This window comes from Penicillium nucicola, assembly GCF_028828085.1.
Source record: "Penicillium nucicola strain IBT 29836 chromosome Unknown utg000006l, whole genome shotgun sequence".
Taxonomy (NCBI): domain Eukaryota; kingdom Fungi; phylum Ascomycota; class Eurotiomycetes; order Eurotiales; family Aspergillaceae; genus Penicillium; species Penicillium nucicola.
The window spans coordinates 2,523,313-2,543,052 of NW_026643130.1; the positions used below are offsets into that span (position 1 = coordinate 2,523,313).

Genomic DNA, 19,740 nt, shown 5'->3' on the forward strand with positions numbered 1-19,740 from the left:
TTATGGGATATGGCGTTAGGGCATGGTCACAACTGTTTAGCACGAAACTGGATTTGGGACATGAGAATTACATTGACACGAACGCCCAAGATACTTACACGCTAGTTTGCATGAATTGATGATTTGATCCAACTACTACATTCCTACTCTACTGACGAGTCTTTGGTCTCACATGCATCTTAACCTCATTCTCAGTTCCCAGCCACAACAAATCCGGCCGGCTGTAGTGACCACATACATCCACGAATGCCTTTGATCTGAGTATATCCTCCAAGTTCAATGTGGCATACAGGATCGTCTCCTCGTCTTCAGGATGATCCACGGTCAATTTCCGACCATCCGGTCCAAAAACAGCCGAGCAGCCTCCTCCGGGTTTATTCATGATCGCTCCTCCTTGCGTGTTCATCAGGTCAATCCCAGCTTGGCTGATGACGGCCGTCGTATGCAACACAAACGATTGAGATTCTATCGCGTATGTCTGCGCAATCGCTGTCGTGCCTACAGGACCTTGTTAGCCTTGACACCGTCACCTCAAGCCAAGTCATCCAATCGACGCTCCAAACAATCTGCGCTTCAACCAAATATCGTACCGTTTCGCGACATGGAATACAATCCCTCTCCCTCATCCTCAAATAGCGGCGGCCAAGCAGCAACGTGGATCTGCTCTCGCTGCGCATACGTGTGATACTTCAGTAATGGCTGGATATGTTCCCAGCAAGACAGTGCTCCGACACGGCCGGCAGCTGTGTCCGTCACGCTATCCAGACAGTCGCCGAAGAAATCGCCGAAGATGGTCCGCTCCATGCGCGTTGCTTTGATTTTCTTGCGGGTTAGCCGGATCTCGCCGCCTGCGTCGATGATCGCTTGGGCGATGTAGAGTGAGTTGTTGATATTCTCTGAGAAGCCGAGGACCACGACTATCTTTGACGCTGCGGCGCAGTCTTGGATCTTTTTCATTTGGGGGGAGCTGGGCTGCAGAGAGTTTTGGATGTAGCGGGTCGTTCGGGCTGGGTCGATTGGGCGAGACCTTGAACTCATGTCGGGTTAGTGTTGGATGTTTGGATCTGGAAACCGAGTGAGGATCGATTTGGGGGTCTTGCTACCAGATCCATGCTGGATAACCTGGTACCCAGCATTCAGGGAATGTTACAATCTGCGCGCCATTATCGGCTGCTTCTGCGATGAGTTTGCATGTCTTTTCGATTGTTGCGTCGAGATCCAGCCAAATTGGCTCGGCTTGGGTTACTGCAACGCGGACTTGAGTCATGATGGGATGGAGATGGAGATGGAGATGAGATAGAAGAGACGCTTGCCCCTCTCGATCTCATACTTAGCGCAGCGGAATACAAACTCCGCTAGCTTCGTGTCAGATGTTGGTCACGGTGGTTTTTGCAGTCAAGATCTAACTACGGCAGTCGTCTTTTTCTTTTCTCGATAAGTTGTCATATCTAACATGATTGAGGGAATGCAAATGACTAGAATAGTACAGTTTAGTAATATGGATTCTGTTGCTATTTGTAGATCCAAGCATGCTGATTGGGTGTTTCTCTCGAGATTTTTGGTTGAAGCTGTACATTCGGTTGGGTTTCAGGGTTGTGTTTTTATATATTGTAGCGCAACAAGCAGAGAGTTTTGGTAAAATCTTCATAATAGTCCAGCACAATCGTTTTGGATCAATGATACAGTACTAAGAATAACTGTAGTCCACTCACATCATTACCCAAGTGGCGATAGCTTGCGTAGCCAACATATCGCCCGTTGCACGTCATTCTGTTCCCTGTTCGAGAGAAATGGAGACAGCCAACACACCAAACCCACTCCACTCGACTCTAGTGTCTCCTGCAGGACTCCGTACACTCGAAGCTCTGGCGCATTGACACTGGAATAGCGGTGTAATAGCTCAGGCCTCACCAAGAGACACATACATAGGTGGGAATGTTGGGAGAAAAGCAATAAGTTAAGCACTATGATTCTGTATCTGATATATAATTTCAACTGGTGTATCATCAAAATCCCCGAAAGGAAGTAAAAAAGCAACAAAACAAAAAAAAACAAAAGCCTCAGCTGTCCAGCTGTCTCCAACCCACTAAAATAGCGTGTACACGCATATCGTACAGCTGCCTTTCTCTCCGCTTTCTTCTCTCATTTTCTCGTTTTCCCATAGCGATTACTTTATTTGAACTTGCGCTTCAACCAGGAGAGGAATCCGCCCTTCTCCTTCTTCTTCTCCTTCTCGCCCTCTGATGGCTCCGAGGCCTTGGTCTCGTCCTTGGCCTCTTCCTGAGCAGGCTCCTTGGTCTCGGGCTTGGTCTCAGTCTTGGGGGCCTCGGTGTCGGCCTTGGGGGCTTCGGTCTTGGGGGCCTCGGCCACAGGCTGGGGCTCCTCGCCGCGCTTCAGGGCTGCCTCGGGCTTCTGGAGCTCGGGCTCCTTAGCGGCTGGGGCAGCAGACTTGTTCTTGCTGGCGGACATGGCCGCAGCGGCGCCAGCGACCGCGATGGGAGAGGAAGGCTTGGCACCACCGGAGGAAGCGGTGGTCTTGAGAGGCTCGGGCTTCTTGGCCTCCACCTGGGGGGTCTCCTTGAGGACCTCTTCCTTGGGGGCCTCGACCTTGGCAGGCACAGGCTCAGGCGTGGTCAACGCAGCAGTCGACGCAGGGCCGGCACCGGCCAGGTTCTCAATGGTCTCCTTGTCCTTGGCGGCGCTAGCTGCGAGCTGCTCCTCATCGGTCTTGGGCATCTTGTGGGGCTTCAAGCTCTCTTCATTGTTGAAGATGGGCTGATCATATGGGCGCTTGTGAGTGGCCTCGGTCTCGGCCTCAGCGGTCGCAGGAGCAACCTCGGGGTTGGGGACCGGCTCAGGCGCAGGGACGGCAGCGGTCGATTCCGAAGTCTTGGGGCGCTCGGCGAGTGTGGCCACGCCGGTCGCGGTGGATGGAGCGGGCTCCTCGACGGTCTCGGGGACGATGGTCGACTCCTGAATGGTCTTTTCGGGGATGATGGCTGCAAAATTCTGTGTTAGTTGATTTTTAATTGACAATTGATTCACAGGATTTCGTACCACTACCGGCAGCGTCGCCAGTGTCCAATTCGCCGAGCTGACCGGCCTTGGAGGCTTGCGCCTTCTCTACAGCCTCGTCGACTGTGTCCTTTTCCGCGACGGGGGCCTTGGGGGCCACAGCCTCCTCAGCATCTGTGGCGGGAGTCTCGGCGACAGCTGGGGTTTCCTCGGCCTTGGTCTCCTCAGCCTTGGACTCTACGGTCTCGGTGGGCTTGGTTGCAGTCTCGGAAGTCTCAGTTGCGGTCTCGGGCTGGGATTCAGTGTGCGCCTTGTCCTCCACATCTTCATGGGGGTGGCTGTAACGAGTCAGCACAGTTGATGATATGGCACGCATGCGCCGAATTTTTTTTTTCGACTTACACGATGCTTTTCGCAGTGTCGGCGACCTTGTCGACGGCCGCAGCAGCGACAGCGGCGGGCTTGTTGCCGCCCTTCTTGCCCTTCTTGCCGCCTTTCTTAGCCATGATTTGATAATAGAAGTGTCTGTCGTTGAATTAGGACAAAGTGCGATTGAAGCGAACTTGTAGAAGCAATTCGCAGGGAGTGGAAGGTGTCAACTTACAAGTATGCGAGAAGGGAAGGGATGACGATCCGGTATGTCAGGTTCCGCGGTTGTGTTTCGCTCTGGAACGTCTTAATAATAGCAGTTTACACAATTACGGATTCGCAGTAGTTGAATTCTAGGGATTTAGGGTAGGGGGGAGTCTATAATCTGTGCCTGGTTCTGGACTATCGCGACTGGCTCTCTGCTAACTTCAGTGCCTTGCATACATTCTTTGACTGCGCGCGGAAGTATGTCGTGTGCCTGCAGAGCATTGGCCAGCCCTAACGCTGAATCGGGTAAATAGGGCTGTTCCTGCACGCCTTCAGGGAGTCTCCAGGGGGGTCTTTACTGAGCCTTCAGGGGGGATACTGATCTGGGGGAAGACTCTACAAATGCAGACTCGACACTATTCCACTGACTTTCTAACATTCTTTCTCGTGGCGGGGGGTATACAAACAGCCGGTTACATCATTCACCTGTTGCCCACTTGTGGACTTCCGACCTTGGCTCCAGCCAGGCTGTGCACAGTGTGGGCTTTATTAATCAGCCGAATGGAATAAAAATAGCTCAATTGCGAGCATAGTTTTTGACAGGAATTGGTCTATGTTTTGGAATATGTACAAATGTAGTGTGATAGAAAGATAGAAAGATAGAAAGAAAGAAAGAAAGAAAGAAAAAAAAAAAAAAAAAATAGATACTCTGCCCTGTGTAGTATGTAGGTGGTATACAATATACAAACAAAAAAGAATTGACCGACGCAGGGGTCGAACCTGCAATCTCTTGATTCGTAGTCAAGCGCCTTGCCATTGGGCCAGCCGGCCTACTTGTTGAAGAAAGCTACCCCCAAGTGTTATATAAGCCTACTGCCACCCCCACCCGGCACAAACGTGCCGAGTTTTGCCCCCCACTGGGTCGCGCGTCCACTCCGTTCCCGGTTTCTTCCTACGATCCAACAAGATTTCGCCGTCCACTCCGGCTATCTTGGCCCGTGTTTTTATTACTCTTTTCATGATGTAACTCTGAGGCTGACCGGTGGTTTCTGGAAGACTTCTGCTGCAGTGCGCCACTGACTGTGTGAGGATGATCATCCCAACACAATGGGCTCCAGTATGATGTAGGACTCCATACTCGGTACACAGAGTGTTTGGTGTCGGTGGGAATAGGATGAGGCACCGTGTGTCTCATCGTACTCGTACTTTTACCGTACATGTACTGGCCTCCGTCCCATCCGTGTTCCTCGCTCGGTTCCCTGGGTCTGGCTGTCTGGAGAAATTCTCCTCAGAACAGCTGATAGCAAGAAAAGGATAGGTAGATACTAGACCTATGTATACATGCACCAGTGCACCAATGCCAATGCTACAGTACAGTGTATGTTCCATGTGTACCGTAGATGTCCCAGAGCCAATAGACTCCCCAGTATATCTGGAGTCGTATTTGCCCCAATGTCTTCACCGGATATGGACCGGAGACGCTCTGGGGGGCTTATCGGCCCCCTCCACCCCATATAATCCTGTTTTTCCCCTCTATACCGTCTTCATTTCCTCTCGTTCTCTACTCTTGTCTTCTTCCTTATACTTGTCAGGGCAAAGCATGGTCAGACAGTTCCTGTTCTCTTCCACCACTTCGTGCTTGCACACCCGCGTCCGTTCCCACTCTGGGATTGGTATGCCTTGAGAGAGAGAGACCATCCAGGAACCCGCATTGATTTCTTTGAATTCTCTTATTGAATAGAAATTTGATTTGCTCTTTATTTTTTGGACCTGTCACATTTCAATATGAACTTCCGTGAGAAGGTCAAGCGGGTGTTCCGCTCCAAACCCGATGGGAAACCCAAGGTGGAATACTATCGACGCCACGAATGTCCGCCCTCCAAGTTTCGCGGGCCCTTCGATCGCGAACACCAGAAACGGTTAGCGGCCTGGTCCTTTGACACCGCCACAGCCGACCGTCCTCGTCCACAGGAGGTCTCCCTGTCGCCCTGGGCCACTGATTGCCCGGCTCCCGATGTGCTCCTCGAGGAGTCCGGCAATGGCGATCCCCACGAGGATCCGTCAGGTACGCATTCCCACCCGTTCGCACCTATCCCCCGTCTAACAGTCTGCTTAGCCTCCGACTCCGATGCCCCGGAATCGTCGCCCCGTGCGATCGACTCAGGCTCCCAGTCCTCGACGATTCTCAACCCTTCCAGTTATAGCGGCTCAATGATGACTCTCCTCAACGAGAATTCCATCTACGAGATCCCTGAGGATCTCAAGGATCCCAAAGCCCAGAAGGAATCCATCCGCTATACATCCCCCCTCGTCCGCGCCATCTCGCCCGCTCTCTCCCCGTGCATCATGTCGCCCCGAATGCAGAAACTTCCATTCGCCCCCGAGGACCTCACCCGCGCCTTGATCGCCGTCCAGGTCTGCGCATAGGCTGGTGTTTCTATACTACACGGTATAGACACACCTCCCTTTTCTGTATAACCCTACTTTCTGCCGTCCTGGAGATTGTCCTCTTTTAATCCCTTTCTTCCGACTCGATGTCCCCTTTTAAACATCCCTTTTCCATACCTTTGATCCCCAAGGATCACGGTCGGATACAATCCCGACTATCCGGGACAGCGTATCGGCACGCTGTCTCACTTTCATCCCCCCGGCCACTTGTCCCCTCGCGGAGAGCGAGGATTCACCCCGGTCGTGACTCCCTTTCCTGTCATGCATTTGCATATGAGCGTATACCCGTTTCTCAGGTTAATTCTGATTTTGGCTTGATCCATCTTTGATCTGATCTTCCGCTTTCCCATGGTTTCCATTATTTCCGTCTACAATGTCTTGAAAATAGAAGGTCGCTAGATATAGAAGAATGCGATAGACCTGCACGATATACAGTACATGTGATACACTTCCGGCAGTCCCGTTTCCGCATGCCAATATAGAGTAAAGCCTAATCAGCCCTCGCTCTAGATGCTCTAGATCCCCCCAGATCGCAGATCTAGACTCATTTTTCAGCCTTCGAGAAAAGTCCATCCCCGACCCCGCCTAAGCCAAGCTTTCTCCCCCGCACTAGAATTGCATCGTCGTCTGGGCATTCCCTAATCAAGCAATGAATTTCTCGATCGTCTCACCTATCCCTGCCGATAGACTTCTGAGTGGCTGGTTCCTGGCTTTGTGCGCGGGAATGACATCTTCGTGTTGAGCTTAGATAACTTTGTGTGGAGGTTGGGTTGGGGATGGGCCTGTTCTTATTTATAATTGGGGAAATGAAGCAGGATCTTCGACGGGTTTGCTTTGTACTGTAATCTCTTCTGTTTCACTTGGACTTGTGGGTGCTTGCTTGCGATAGGTCTTGTTTCGAACTCTGCTTGTGTTTGGGTGTTGTTTGGTCTTGTTTGGGCGTAGCTTGGCAATCGATATATCGGATACTCGCACTCAGCGAGCTTGGTCTTTGCTCTTGCCGAATTGGGATCTCTGACAAGCCGAGTGGATTGGCTTGCGTACTGTACTATCAGCTTTTGCTGCTGCTGTAATATTGGGTTGGGCACCGGTTACAATAGAGTGTTTCTAGAATATTGTCCGCTAGTGGGAACTATATCCCGGCTCCCCGGAGCTGAAGATCCGTCTACAACCCTTCAGCGATGTATCACTTCCAGAATATGTGGACCTTTGCGCCTTGAAAAGTCACCGGATTAAATAGTCCCAGCCTGATCAACTCCACAAGCTGAGGGTGGGACCGACATAAGTACCATTGCGGGTCACATGACACCGTACGCCCTAAACCCGAAATCGAGGGTGTCATCTTTTGGAAGACAACACGACCCGGCCCAGCGGTCCGCGATAGTTTGTGGATCTACGTCTGCCTTAGTTGAAGATCTTACCTCATACCCGGTACGAAGTGTCAGATTGACACACGTGGCGTCGACTGTACAGTACAGTATACATGAACACCCTCTCCGAGTGGAACGTATGGATCACATCATCTTCACCGATGAATAAGACTCGTATGAACAGCCTCACTCTGAATTAAAGTCAAAAAACATAACCCGACAAGGAAGGTAGCTATTGATCCTTGGATCTCTGACGATCCACCTGTAAATCCATTCCAACCTCGATCTAGCCTTAAAGAACTTCTCACCGGATACGAGCAACAGCATATAGTTCTATGTGGCGCTTCCTTCTGAGTGAGACATACAGGAACCAAATTAATAGGAATTATTGTTAGAAAGCCTAATAGCATCACATGATAAGCCACGTCTTGAAAATGAAAAGAACCACCTGTTTTGAACAATGGATAATGCTGGCTAAAAGACTTGCGAGGTAACATTGAAGAATCTCTGGGATTTAAAAAAAATCTTTGAGCTAGATGTTGATTCAGAAAGATGACCAAAGTAGATCTACGTGGGATTCCGAGACCGAAAGCGCTCAATGGCAGACTAGTGAACGGAACATTTCAAAGTGATCGACCTGCAGTCTTCAAGGAAGACAAAGAGGCGTTCGCATAACGGTGAAGAGAGAGTACCAAGAGTTGGGTTCATGGAAGAGTGACACAGCATATGTCCCTCGGTTCCTGGATAGGATCGGCGTTCATGTCTGACGATGTTCGTGCATGTCAATTTAGCAAACAAAGTGATTGTAAGACAGCATTATTCAATGGTCTTCACCATGAGACCAGCATCATCAAGTCCCACCCAGCACATCGGTAACCGGAACCCAGATCGATCAGTGGAATCTAGGTTGTTCCTCGGAACCAGAAATCGAACACACCGGTGCTTCCAGAATCTGGAAATTTGGAATATGAGAGCCGTATCGAGTATAGTGCGGCGTTGGGCATATATTGTAAAAAGACGATTGATCATATAGCCAAGAAGATCAATCATAATATCAGAGGAAGGATTACTAGTGGATAGTGAAACATGGAAAGCCTGGAAGAAATCGGAGCCATATAGACCAACAACCAAGGAAAATCCCCAATCTAGGCAAGAGTAATCACAGCCCCAAAAGTATTGCAGGGAGAAGATCCGAGCTTCCAGAGAGCCTGACGACCCAGAGATACAGTACAGGCGCTCACGCTATATTTAATGCATCCCCATCCCATGTTTGTCCTCTACTTCGATTTCTATGCTCATAGATGCATGGCTTCTATAGAATCACCTCCGATCAAACATTCTATCTCTTATTCCTGAACCTTGATTCCATATTTATCTTGTCTTGAACCAATTGCTTCGATCTATACCGTGGGGCATCATGCTTCGATCTCTGCGCCGTCTTGTTTGCTTTTCTTCTAAGCCATGCGAGCCCACCGATGCTTCAGATATACATAATGTCATTCGTATGATTGAAGCACCGGCGAGGTTTCAGTCACGCATTGCTAGCCCCTCTATACAAACACATACCACTATACAACCCAGGGCTTCGATACCCCCGTCCTGCAATATCAGCACACACACAGACTCCTCGGACGCATCAGACGAAGAAACAGAAGCAACAACAGTTTCAATTGCCTCTGATACCCCCCTGCCCAAGACATTCGCCAAGTCCACCGCCACTCACTTGATCACACCGTATATTTCAATCCTGCAAGCAGATGGAACCCTGAAAGCCCCACAGGTTTCATTCGACGGCTACGGCTCCTACGGGGGCCGGTATGCCCCAGAATCTATCATGGGTTTCTTATACGAGCTGACCTCATTCTTCGAGGCCACTGTCTCAGATCCCTCCTTCTGGCTCGAGTATGCCACGTTCCAGGGTTCCCGGCGCACCCAACTGCACATGGCTAGCAAGTTGACCAGTCTGGCCGGCGGTGCAACAATCTGGCTCAAGCGTGAAGATCAAAATGAATACGGAACACACAAGGCCCGCAATATCGTCGGGCAACTCTTACTGGCTCGAAGAATGGGCCGCTCCGAGGTCGTTACTGATTGCGCCTCTGCCAAACATGGCACTTTTACCGCTGCAATGTGCGCGAGGCTGGGTCTCAGCTGCGTGATTGTCATGGGTGCCGATGACGCTAATGCGCAACTCGACGACGTGCGAAAGATGGAGCTCCTCGGCGCTAAGATTATCACCGCCAGCGCCCCTCTGGCTTGGGCTCCCTGCGTGCTGCCATCACCGAGGCCCTGCGCTATTCGGTTTGCAACTATCAGTCTGCATACTACCTCATGGGTAGCCCTGTGGGTCCCAGTCCGCTGCCGACCCTGGCTCGCACGTTCCAAGGCCTCCTAGGCGAGGAGGTCGCGGCCCAGATGCAGGAGGTTGGCTGTAAGCCTGATGCCCTCGTCACTGCTGTTGGGAGTGGAAGTGGTGCAATTGGACTCTTCAGGCCCTTTCTGCATGATTTGTCTGTCAGATTGGTTGGCGTCGAGGCTGCCATGGCAGGTGCCCTGACAGATGGTGAGCTTGGTGTTCTCCAAGGTGCCCGCACGCTCTTGTTGCAGACGAATGAGGGCCAGATACTTGACTCGCATTCCATCTCACCAGATATGAATTTGTCGACTGTGGGCCCTGAGGTGGCTCATTGGAAGGATTCTGGCAGGATTGAAATTTCAACGGCTACCGACGCGGATGCCCTGGACGGGTTCAAAACCCTTCAACACCACGAGGGTATCCTTTCTGGCCTGGACTCGAGTCACGCAGTGGCGAAGGCTATTGGTCTGGCGAGAGAACTTGGTCCGGGTAAGAATGTGGTTTTGATGGTGACTGGATGTGATAACATCGACATGCGTGGTTTGGCGGTCTGAGTTTGCGGTTCGCAGCTGATGAGTCTGTTATGTGTCACGGCCATGATTTCTTTTGTGTTTTCTGTGAATATCTGCATCTTTTGTTTATGGCGATGGGGCTTTTTGTTTGTCTATATTGGTTGCATGTGCTGTACTATACTTTTGGCCTGCAATATACTGGCAGGTCCTGTCTCGGTCATATATCAGACTTGTTATGTTCTTTTGTTATCTGACTTCATTCTCCAACAATTATATGGCTCTGCTGATGTAGTAGGCACTCTCTTCATATGTTTCTTGGATATGCAGGTTTTGCTTTTTCTCGGTAAAGTTTCTTCAGCTATTCCAAGTTAGGGCTTGGCTGCATCTACTCATATACTAGGCAGTGGATGGCAGTACTGGCAAAAACCAATCTATTCATTTGAACTTTTATCATCAGTCATATCGGTATTCATGTACAGCCCAGTAGAGCAATGGCCACTCAATCCTCATGCGTGACCGACATATCCAAAACCTCAACGCGGCCTCTGCCGCGAGTCTCGTTACCCACAAAGTCATTCAATCCCTTGAATGCACCAGGCTCAGCGAAACCGACAATTTCCCATTCATCCCCACCAATAACCTCTTGTGACTCGATCGACTCGATCAGCGACATAATCTTATCCTTGACGGTACCGGGGGCTTTGGGTGCAGCCTCGGTGTCAGACCCACCCTCGATGTCCGAGTCATCACCACGCTTTCCCTTCTTCGATCCCTTGTTTCCCTTCTTGTTCTTAGAGCCACCTGAGGGTGTCTCCTTGTCTTTGGCTGGGGCTGCCCCAGGAGCAGCCTTGACAGATTGTTTCAATAATGACACAGGACAGGTCACACGAAGACGCATGCGGGCCCGCATCACAGGAATTGGCTGCCAAGCGATGAGAGCCTTCATAGCATCCAGTGCTTGACTTTTCGCGGACCGGTTCGACGAAACTCCCGTCCACATTGGCTTCTTTGGTTGCGTTGTCTTCTCTTCGCTGTTTCCGTTTGTTTCACCGGCCTGTTGTGCTTGCTGTCCGCTGGCTGAGCTCAACTGGTCCAAAGCCTTGTGGATCATGCCTGATGTGTACACGCGCTTTGTGGTGGGGTCGACTAGGCGACCCGAGACGATGTCCAGGACTTCTTTCTCTACTCGTTCGAGAATGTCTTTGCGTTCACGCTCGCCGACTTGCACTTCGCCCTTGCGGAGGATCTCTTGGAGGATCTCCTCTCGAGGTGTACCCGCACCAAAGGACTTTGCTAGTTCTGCTGACGGGGCAGTTTGTGCTTTAGAGACGGAGAGGAAGACGGTGGGGACTTGAAGGACATTGTCAAGGTCTTTCTCGGCGCCGGATCGGTATTCAAGAAGTTTGTTCTTGTAGCAGGCAAGCTCGAAGCGCTTTTTGCCTAGATGGAGAGAAACTTAGCTAGATCAAACAATGTGATTCGTCGCACTTACCCTTTTTTAAGCGCACCACGGAAACGTTGGTGAATTTGATCTGGTTGGAGGGTTGATTGATAGGCATCCTGAATGGAATGTAGCCGCGAAGGGGTATCTCAAAAACGATATGAAGAGAAGATGTGCCAACACCTGTTTCCAGTCCACGCTGACAATCGAAAGAATTTTCCGAAAAAGGCTTAGCCGCTTACCCCTCCCGTGACTGGCTGAGTCAGGTCCCGGGACCTGCTTATCTCCTGGCGTCATCGGGGATTCCCTGCCTCCTCTTCTCCTCACAGGCTCCTGTCTTGTATCCTGAAGCTTCATCTCAATTATCATCCTTTAGTGTGTACCGGTGAGTTGTGTTTCCTTGATCCTACTCGCCATCTCTTGGAGAGAGGCTACACATAAGATCGGTCACTGATAAGAGCTGCCTGACCCCAGACCCCAAGGTACCCGCTTTCCATCAATCCACCCAGCAGAACCATCATTCTTCTGTGAGAATAAGCACAGCTGCAATGAGACTGCTGTCGACCACTCTTCTTGTGGGTGCCGCTTCGGCGGCCGCCCCTGGCCTGCAGCAAGTTCTCGGAGGTCACAAGGAGTTTGCGCAGAACGTTGCCCAACAGGGTGCCGATGTATTCTCAAAGCCCCTAGAGCACCTCCAGGAGGAGTTTAAGACTCTTTCCGGTGAAGCTCGCAAGATGTGGGAGGAGGTCTCCAATCTTTTCCCGGAATCCTTGAAGGGCAATCCCATGGTGTCTTTGCCCAAGAAGCACACTCGCCGTCCCGATTCCCACTGGGATCACCACGTCAGTGGCGCCGAAGTCCAGGACATCTGGGTCTCTAGTACCGATGGCACCAAGGAGCGTGAAATTGATGGTAGACTAGAGGCCTATGACCTCCGTGTCAAGAAGGTTGACCCCAGTTCTCTTGGCATTGACCCCGGCGTCAAGCAGTACAGTGGTTATCTGGACGACAACGAGGAGGACAAGCACTTGTTCTATTGTAAGTTTGAAAATGTCTTTGTTAGTGCGTATGATCGTCTAACTCTCTCAAGGGTTCTTTGAGTCTCGCAATGACCCAGCAAATGACCCCGTCGTCCTCTGGTTGAACGGCGGTCCTGGTTGCTCGTCCCTCACTGGACTTTTCTTGGAACTTGGACCTAGCTCCATTGGCGAGAACATCAAGCCTATTTACAATGACTTCTCGTGGAATAACAATGCCTCTGTTATCTTCCTCGACCAGCCCATCAACGTCGGCTACTCCTACAGTGGCTCCTCCGTCAGCGACACCGTTGCTGCTGGCAAGGATGTCTACGCTCTCTTGACTCTGTTCTTCAAGCAGTTCCCCGAGTACGCCAAGCAGGATTTCCACATTGCTGGCGAATCCTACGCTGGTCATTACATTCCCGTCATGGCTTCTGAGATTCTCGCTCACAAGAAGCGCAACATCAACCTCAAGTCTGTTCTTATTGGCAACGGTCTCACCGATGGTCTCACTCAATACGAGTACTACCGCCCCATGGCTTGTGGTGACGGTGGCTATCCCGCTGTTCTCGACGAGAGCACTTGCCAGTCTATGGACAACGCCCTGGGCCGCTGCCAGAGCATGATCGAGTCTTGCTACAACAGTGAGAGCCCCTGGGTTTGTGTCCCTGCCTCCATCTACTGCAACAACGCCATGCTTGGACCTTACCAGCGCACTGGTCAAAACGTCTATGACATTCGCGGCAAGTGCGAGGATTCAAACAACCTCTGCTACAAGGGTATGGGCTATGTCAGCGAGTACCTCGGCCAGAAGAGCGTTCGTGACGCCGTCGGTGCTGAGGTTGACGGCTACGACTCGTGTAACTTCGACATCAACCGTAACTTCCTTTTCGCCGGTGACTGGTTCAAGCCTTATCACCGCCTTGTTCCTGGAATCCTTGAGCAGATCCCCGTTCTGATCTACGCTGGTGATGCTGACTTCATCTGCAACTGGCTCGGCAACAAGGCCTGGTCCGAGGCTCTTGAGTGGCCCGGCCAGAAGGAGTTCGCCGCTGCTGAGCTCGAGGACCTCAAGATCGTGCAAAACGAGCACGTTGGCAAGAAGATCGGTCAGATCAAGACCCACGGCAACTTCACCTTCACCCGCATCTTCGGCGCTGGCCACATGGTTCCCATGGATCAGCCCGAGGCTGGTCTGGAGTTCTTCAACCGCTGGATTGGTGGTGAGTGGTACTAGATCCCTAATTGCTCTTACAAGGCGTCAATGAGTTATCGTTACACCGAGTGTTGTTGATCTTACTGTTTGTTTGCATACAATTTGACACTTGATCTGAGGTTGCAACCCGATCTATTAGTTGCGCCTAATTTGGTGGCTTGCTGTTTAGTATATACGTCTAGACAACTTTGAATCAATCAACCTTGATAAACTTGACAGCATGAACCAAGTAGTAAGAAGTAGTATTAAATTAGTGTGATGAATTGTTAAGTAAAATATTAAAATAGAGAGAAGTAGCTAGTTATGTCACTCCAAACCCTCTGTTAAGTCGTTGACGACAAAACTATGAAGAGATAGGAGGTTCACAAAGGATGAGAGTCCCAGCGTGTTCAAAGAACTTCAATCTTCCTCTCTTGACAAACACAGCCCAACATGGATCAGGTCTCGACCGTGTATACTAAGGAGGATGGGTGTACTATCTGCAAAGACGATGTTATGGAGACATCAGTAAGGCCCGCAGTGGAGGGCTACCCCACAGACTTCAACAGTCTAGAAGGCTACTCTACAACGCAGAGGACCAGGCAGGAGTGTGGTGTCGACAATCACAATCCTCAAGCCAAGCGTGCATTACTTGTAAGAAGAGATCAGGTCATTTCATTGGTATGATTCATTTTCAATTTTTTGAACCAGGGTCGATACCCAGCCCAGCGGGGAAAAAGGTCCCACGGATGCCCATAGAAACACACCGGAAATAACGGAATCCCTCCAAGAACCCCCGGCAAAAAAACGACACGAATTGTTTAGCCCTTCTTCTTGCTGACACCGACGGTGCGACCGCGGCGGCCAGTGGTCTTGGTGTGTTGACCACGGACACGGAGGCCCCAGTAGTGACGGAGACCACGGTGGGAGCGGATCTTCTTCAGGCGCTCAAGATCCTCACGCATCTTGCTGTCCAGGGAGTTAGAAACAACCTGGGTGTCCTTGCCATCGGTGATGTCGCGCTGTCTGTTAAGGAACCACGAGGGAATCTTGTACTGGGTCGGGGTCTGGAGGATGGTGACGATACGCTCGAGCTCTTCGGTGGTGAGTTCACCAGCACTGCAGATAGGATCCTTGTCAGTTTGTGTGTTCTTTTTGCAATTTTGCATAATTCCCATCCCAAGTCGAATTCTTCATATTTCAATGTCTTTGCTCCTTCTCTTCCATATGGGATTGATTCCAACTTCGATAGGGGATTGTGGGTGGTCCGAACGTACCGCTTGTTGAGGTCGACATCGGCCTTCTTGCAGACCAAGTTGGAGTAGCGGCGACCGACACCCTTGATCTGGGTCAGGGCGTACATGATCTTCTGCTTGCCGTCAACATTGGTGTTGAGCAGACGCAAGATGAACTGGAAGTTCGTCTTATCGCCGGAGACGAGCGCTGTTATCGAAGTGCACGTTAGCCTTCAATTTCCAGAATCGTCGTCCTTTTCCATCGCTTTTTTTGTGCGCATTCGTTGTGTTGTATCATAGAGGGCTTTCGGATTGAAAGGAGGGGTGTTCACGTACACATGGTGGGCGATGGGCGAGTATCGCGATGGGTTGTCGACAGAGGGATGGAGAGGAGGAAGTCCAACTGAGTGACTTTGCTTGTGGGATCGGGTAATTAATGCACTAACCCGTTTGGGACGAGGGCTCGCTTGTGAGCCACCAGTCCAAGATAGGCTAGCGTGTAGATCAGGTGAAGTCAGCTGACTTATTTGTATCATTGGTTATGTTACTGTATCTACTTTGGTTATTTACACGTATCTTACCACAAGCCCTGATATCTTTGTTGTCGCTTCCAACATCACTTTCTTTGGTCTCTAACTTCTTCAGCCATAAGGCTCTTTCTTTGAAGACTGGGATGTCAAGGATTAGTATTCTTTAACTCGAATGCTTTGGGATATTCCATCGCCTCCTCATTCATACCCAAAGCCATGCTTTTTGCGCGTTCCCACTCGAGACTCTTTTGTGACTACACGCAAGAGCGATCTGTTTATCCTAGGGCCTTCTTATAACTAAACAAATGGTCATTTCTTTCTGGTCTGGACTTAAGCCACAGGATTGTGGCTACGATGCCTTCGCTCACCTCGATTGGACATCTCCATCCTGTCCAGCACTTGAGCCAGTATGTTCTGGTTAAAATGCGGTAGCCTTTGTTCACATGGTATCTATACGCCATTGACATTGGACACTGATGTCTATTTCTACTCGACAACTTCTTTGATATTCTGGGACTGGCCTCGAGACCACACCCTCGACAGTATGCGCCCTCTTGAATCTAGAGTACGAGGTCTTTGTCCTCAACTCTTTTCTTTGATTGAGGGTGCACCACCATGGATTCGAAATTGGGTCTGAGGGTTCTTTCATCCCCCACCTGCTGTGTTCAATGTATTGCTCGTGAAGATGGCATTGACCTTAGCTTTGGGACGAGGACTTTCATTCTTCATTAAAGAGCTCAACTCACACCGTTGAGGGAAGCCTCGATTGCTTTTTCAATAACTCCAGCCAATTCTCGGTATTTAAAGAACCTGATATTATTCTCCTGTTCGAGTTTCCTGCACTATTGCTCACTTATATCGTATTATTGCATCATGGAGGAGCTTCGAAATACCCCCTTTCCACGTCACCCAGATGAGCTCGAGCATCCCCCCAGCCCGCTGAAAAATTTAACTTGATGGTGCTTGAGGATCCGCCAAATGATTGGAAGTATTTGGGTAGAACTTGCACTACGATGAGCCAGTCAAAAGGCCGCGAAATCGGTATCGGGCAGATTGATGTAGTGATGAAACATTACTTCTGGGGAATCCACTACGACGACAAGCTCGTCACTCTTCATTACACCAGAAAAAGACGCAATATTATCGATCTCAAGAAAATGTTGTGGAAATTGTTCTATTACATGCAAGAGCAGCATCGCCCTAAGTCCTGGACGCAACTATTAAACTTCAATCGAGATAGTGGGCCTCGATTAATGAGATACAACCTCGAACCTCGCCCTGCACCTTTTAGCCGATGGTATCGGAATCTTCCTCATATTGACGTAACTCTCCTTCCCGGGTTCAAACGTCCTTCCGATGCGCATGCCGAGACCTCAGATGCTTACATCCAGCAATTCCTCTTCTCAGCCGACACTTATGCAGAGCCACCGCAATCGATACACCGACTAGTGAACCCCAATGAACTTGTGTCGGAACAAGAGGTATCTGAGAGACTTCAAGAGTTTCTAGAGCCTATCGATTCGAACATCATTGAACCGGACAGCCAAAACCAGCAACGACGAAAGCTTTCGCCTGGTGCTCCTGCTTATAGAGGACCAAAACCTATAGGCACTGGCAGCGGTGTTCCTATCTATGCTGCTCCCATCCGTCAGTGGGACGATCCGATCTTTGCAGACCCTAGCCTCAGTCCACTTTTTAATACAGCCCCTGTTGACTATCAGCAAGTCGATACTCTTGTTGACACGGCTCTTTCATCTGCATATGATCCCAGAAATGTGACAGAGGTCATTGAGAGGGCCCTGATAAAGATTGCGTACACCGACCTGGAGCGTGATCCCAGTGCTCCAACTCGCACTGCACCTCCTCCGAAATTGACTGCCCGGTCAATTGAGGATCTGTCCAACACCCAGCTTGGAACCTTCAATAATACAGCCAACGTAAGGTTGGATCCTGTGACTTTCGCATGGGACCCAAATGGCCTTGTTTATCCTCTTCGCGGCCGTGGTCCCATCTGGAGTGGTAATTCTTGTTCCGTTGATGCCGTGATTACAGTAGGCATTTTGATGGATGCTGGCTGTACCAAGATCGACCGTTATAACAACCGGCAGGCTAATTTTACAGACATCGAGAAAGCTTTCATTGAGACTACCCATGTGGCTTGGGATGTCTTGGATGAGAAAAACTCTCGCACCCAGCGCGATATATTCTTTCAGATGTTCTGCGAGAATTATCCCAGTCTACAAATGGGTTCACCGACCCCACCATGGGTTATATGGGCAGAGGGCACCAAGAGCTTTTCTCAATTTCGATTCTTTCACGCCGAGCGAGTCGTTCCTTGCAGGTGTACACGTACAAGTGTGTTTGTCGTCTCCCACCAGGGGTCCTGCGTGATGCCTGCCTATCGCAAGGGTGACGAAAGGGGAATTGAGGTCTCCAATTTGCTTGAGCGATGCTTTTACTCCAGAAAAGAAAGCAAGTGTCAATCGTGTGGTCAAAACAATATTCGGAGCGAGAGGAAGGTTGGCCAACTTCCACTACGTTTGACCATGACTTTTGATGGAAGGACAAAGGTTCTTGATCATACCAAAGATATTGAGTTCCAGTATATCGATTATGGTGACAGACCCCAGAAAGCACGGTATCGTTGGCTTGGTGGCGTCTATATCTACCAAGACCATGCTCGTGTCTACTGGACAGACACTAAGCGTGGTGAATACGACACAGGAAACGTTTGTATGTACGACAGTCAGCTGAATCACGGCTTGATAGTCGGAGGAATTCCAGGCTTCAATAAGAACAATCGAGTCCCATTAGAATGGTGCCAAGGGGCTGCAATTCCCCTGGTGTTCTACGAACAGATCATGAGCCCTGCGAAGGATGTGCTCAAAGTAGCTCTCGAGGCTGTGCAGAAGATGACCCTTCTCAAAACACAGAATAAAGAGCTTCTACAAAACCACCCTCATTGGGGCTCATTTGTTCCCCCGATTCAAAGAGATCCTTGGACTCGCGTCCTGCCTGGGCTTGCGCAGCCCTTCACTGCCTTTCCTCCGTTCACTGGCATGGACCTTGACGATTCTCTTCAGGACCAAGTCCCCAGTCCACCAAATCAGTCATTGGACTTCTCCAACATTCTATCTCTCGGTGCGCCCTTGGTTCCCGATATCACAAACTGGGAGAACCTCAACCCAGCATTTCTTGATCCGAATGTCATCGATGTCTCATTGCTTGACCCTGCGCTACTAGCCAGTAACACTTCGCAACCTTCCAATTACCCAGCCTTTAATTGGCTTGGATATCGGGACCCAAGGCCCAATACAGGGTTCACTTCTCCCCCTGCATTTGTGCTACGGAGCGACAACACTGTCAACCCTGACTCTTATCACGGCGCACTCGATTTCACACAGCAGGACCCGAGCTGGTTTGCGGATGTGTCGAATCTCTGGCCGCAGGGTCAACCTACCGAAGAAGGCGCTTTGGATTTCCCCGCGATGGACGTGAATCACCAACCTGGATCTCGGACAAAGCAGAGAGATGCAGATGATGATATTATGATGATGGATACCAATATGTCAGGTAGTGCAACTACGAAGCCGCAACCACGAAATCGCCGTAAGGCCCAGAACCAGGCCCCTGAGGTGACCCCGGAGGTCTCCGAGGTGGAGGATGAGGATGATAACGATGAGGATTATGAGGCGCATTCAACTCCACGTCAACCTCGAGCAATTAAGAGAGTTAACGATGGAAGTCCCAGGAAGGCGGCCCCTAAAAAGGCTGGGGGCAACAAAAACCCAAGAAAAGTCACGAAGAGGAGCAGCCCAGAGGACTCTGGCCCGAGGAGAGTTCAGCCCTCTCGTAGAAAAAAATAGATGGTGCAAGAGAAGGCTCATGTCAGTATTGTATCAAGTGTATTCAGCCTCGACGTTTGCATTGGGGGTTTTACTCGTGTTTTATGTTCATAACTGCTTGTCTATTCCGTTAGGGTTTGATGCTTGCGCTCTTATTTTTGCAAAGTGAAACAGAAGGTTGAAAAAACGTTGAAATAA

At 50.3% G+C, this 19,740-nt stretch overlaps 8 protein-coding genes across 8 annotated transcripts; 4 read left to right on the forward strand and 4 right to left on the reverse strand.

The window, feature by feature from the left end:
- Nucleotides 1-148: 148 nt before the first annotated feature.
- On the reverse strand, nt 149-1,315 carry N7511_006973 (carbon-nitrogen hydrolase family protein; the record flags this gene model as incomplete). The annotated part of the gene is made up of 3 exons (XM_057129350.1): nt 149-498; nt 591-1,027; nt 1,104-1,315. Coding segments are annotated over 3 exons (999 nt in total), but the record flags the coding sequence as incomplete, so codon positions are not given.
- Nucleotides 1,316-2,172: 857 nt separating this feature from the next.
- On the reverse strand, nt 2,173-3,873 carry N7511_006974 (uncharacterized protein; the record flags this gene model as incomplete). The annotated part of the gene is made up of 5 exons (XM_057129351.1): nt 2,173-2,999; nt 3,058-3,353; nt 3,418-3,540; nt 3,620-3,681; nt 3,829-3,873. The coding sequence occupies 5 exons, from the start codon at nt 3,871-3,873 to the stop codon at nt 2,173-2,175; spliced, it is 1,353 nt and encodes a 450-aa protein (XP_056983907.1).
- A 1,503-nt stretch (nt 3,874-5,376) lies between these two features.
- On the forward strand, nt 5,377-6,018 carry N7511_006975 (uncharacterized protein; the record flags this gene model as incomplete). Its single annotated transcript, XM_057129352.1, has 2 exons — nt 5,377-5,656; nt 5,708-6,018. 2 exons carry the CDS (start codon nt 5,377-5,379, stop codon nt 6,016-6,018), a joined length of 591 nt encoding a protein of 196 aa, XP_056983908.1.
- A 2,808-nt stretch (nt 6,019-8,826) lies between these two features.
- Nucleotides 8,827-10,319, forward strand: N7511_006976 (tryptophan synthase; the record flags this gene model as incomplete). Its single annotated transcript, XM_057129353.1, has 2 exons — nt 8,827-9,609; nt 9,654-10,319. 2 exons carry the CDS (start codon nt 8,827-8,829, stop codon nt 10,317-10,319), a joined length of 1,449 nt encoding a protein of 482 aa, XP_056983909.1.
- Nucleotides 10,320-10,776: 457 nt separating this feature from the next.
- Nucleotides 10,777-11,836, reverse strand: N7511_006977 (guanine nucleotide exchange factor SDO1; the record flags this gene model as incomplete). Its single annotated transcript, XM_057129354.1, has 2 exons — nt 10,777-11,717; nt 11,770-11,836. The coding sequence occupies 2 exons, from the start codon at nt 11,834-11,836 to the stop codon at nt 10,777-10,779; spliced, it is 1,008 nt and encodes a 335-aa protein (XP_056983910.1).
- Nucleotides 11,837-12,266: 430 nt separating this feature from the next.
- cp3 (carboxypeptidase C PRC1) lies at nt 12,267-13,974 on the forward strand (the record flags this gene model as incomplete). The annotated part of the gene is made up of 2 exons (XM_057129355.1): nt 12,267-12,756; nt 12,809-13,974. 2 exons carry the CDS (start codon nt 12,267-12,269, stop codon nt 13,972-13,974), a joined length of 1,656 nt encoding a protein of 551 aa, XP_056983911.1.
- A 779-nt stretch (nt 13,975-14,753) lies between these two features.
- N7511_006979 (40S ribosomal protein uS13) lies at nt 14,754-15,507 on the reverse strand (the record flags this gene model as incomplete). The annotated part of the gene is made up of 3 exons (XM_057129356.1): nt 14,754-15,051; nt 15,210-15,375; nt 15,504-15,507. 3 exons carry the CDS (start codon nt 15,505-15,507, stop codon nt 14,754-14,756), a joined length of 468 nt encoding a protein of 155 aa, XP_056983912.1.
- A 1,203-nt stretch (nt 15,508-16,710) lies between these two features.
- N7511_006980 (uncharacterized protein) lies at nt 16,711-19,563 on the forward strand (the record flags this gene model as incomplete). Its single annotated transcript, XM_057129357.1, has 1 exon — nt 16,711-19,563. The coding sequence occupies one exon, from the start codon at nt 16,711-16,713 to the stop codon at nt 19,561-19,563; it is 2,853 nt and encodes a 950-aa protein (XP_056983913.1).
- Nucleotides 19,564-19,740: the final 177 nt, after the last annotated feature.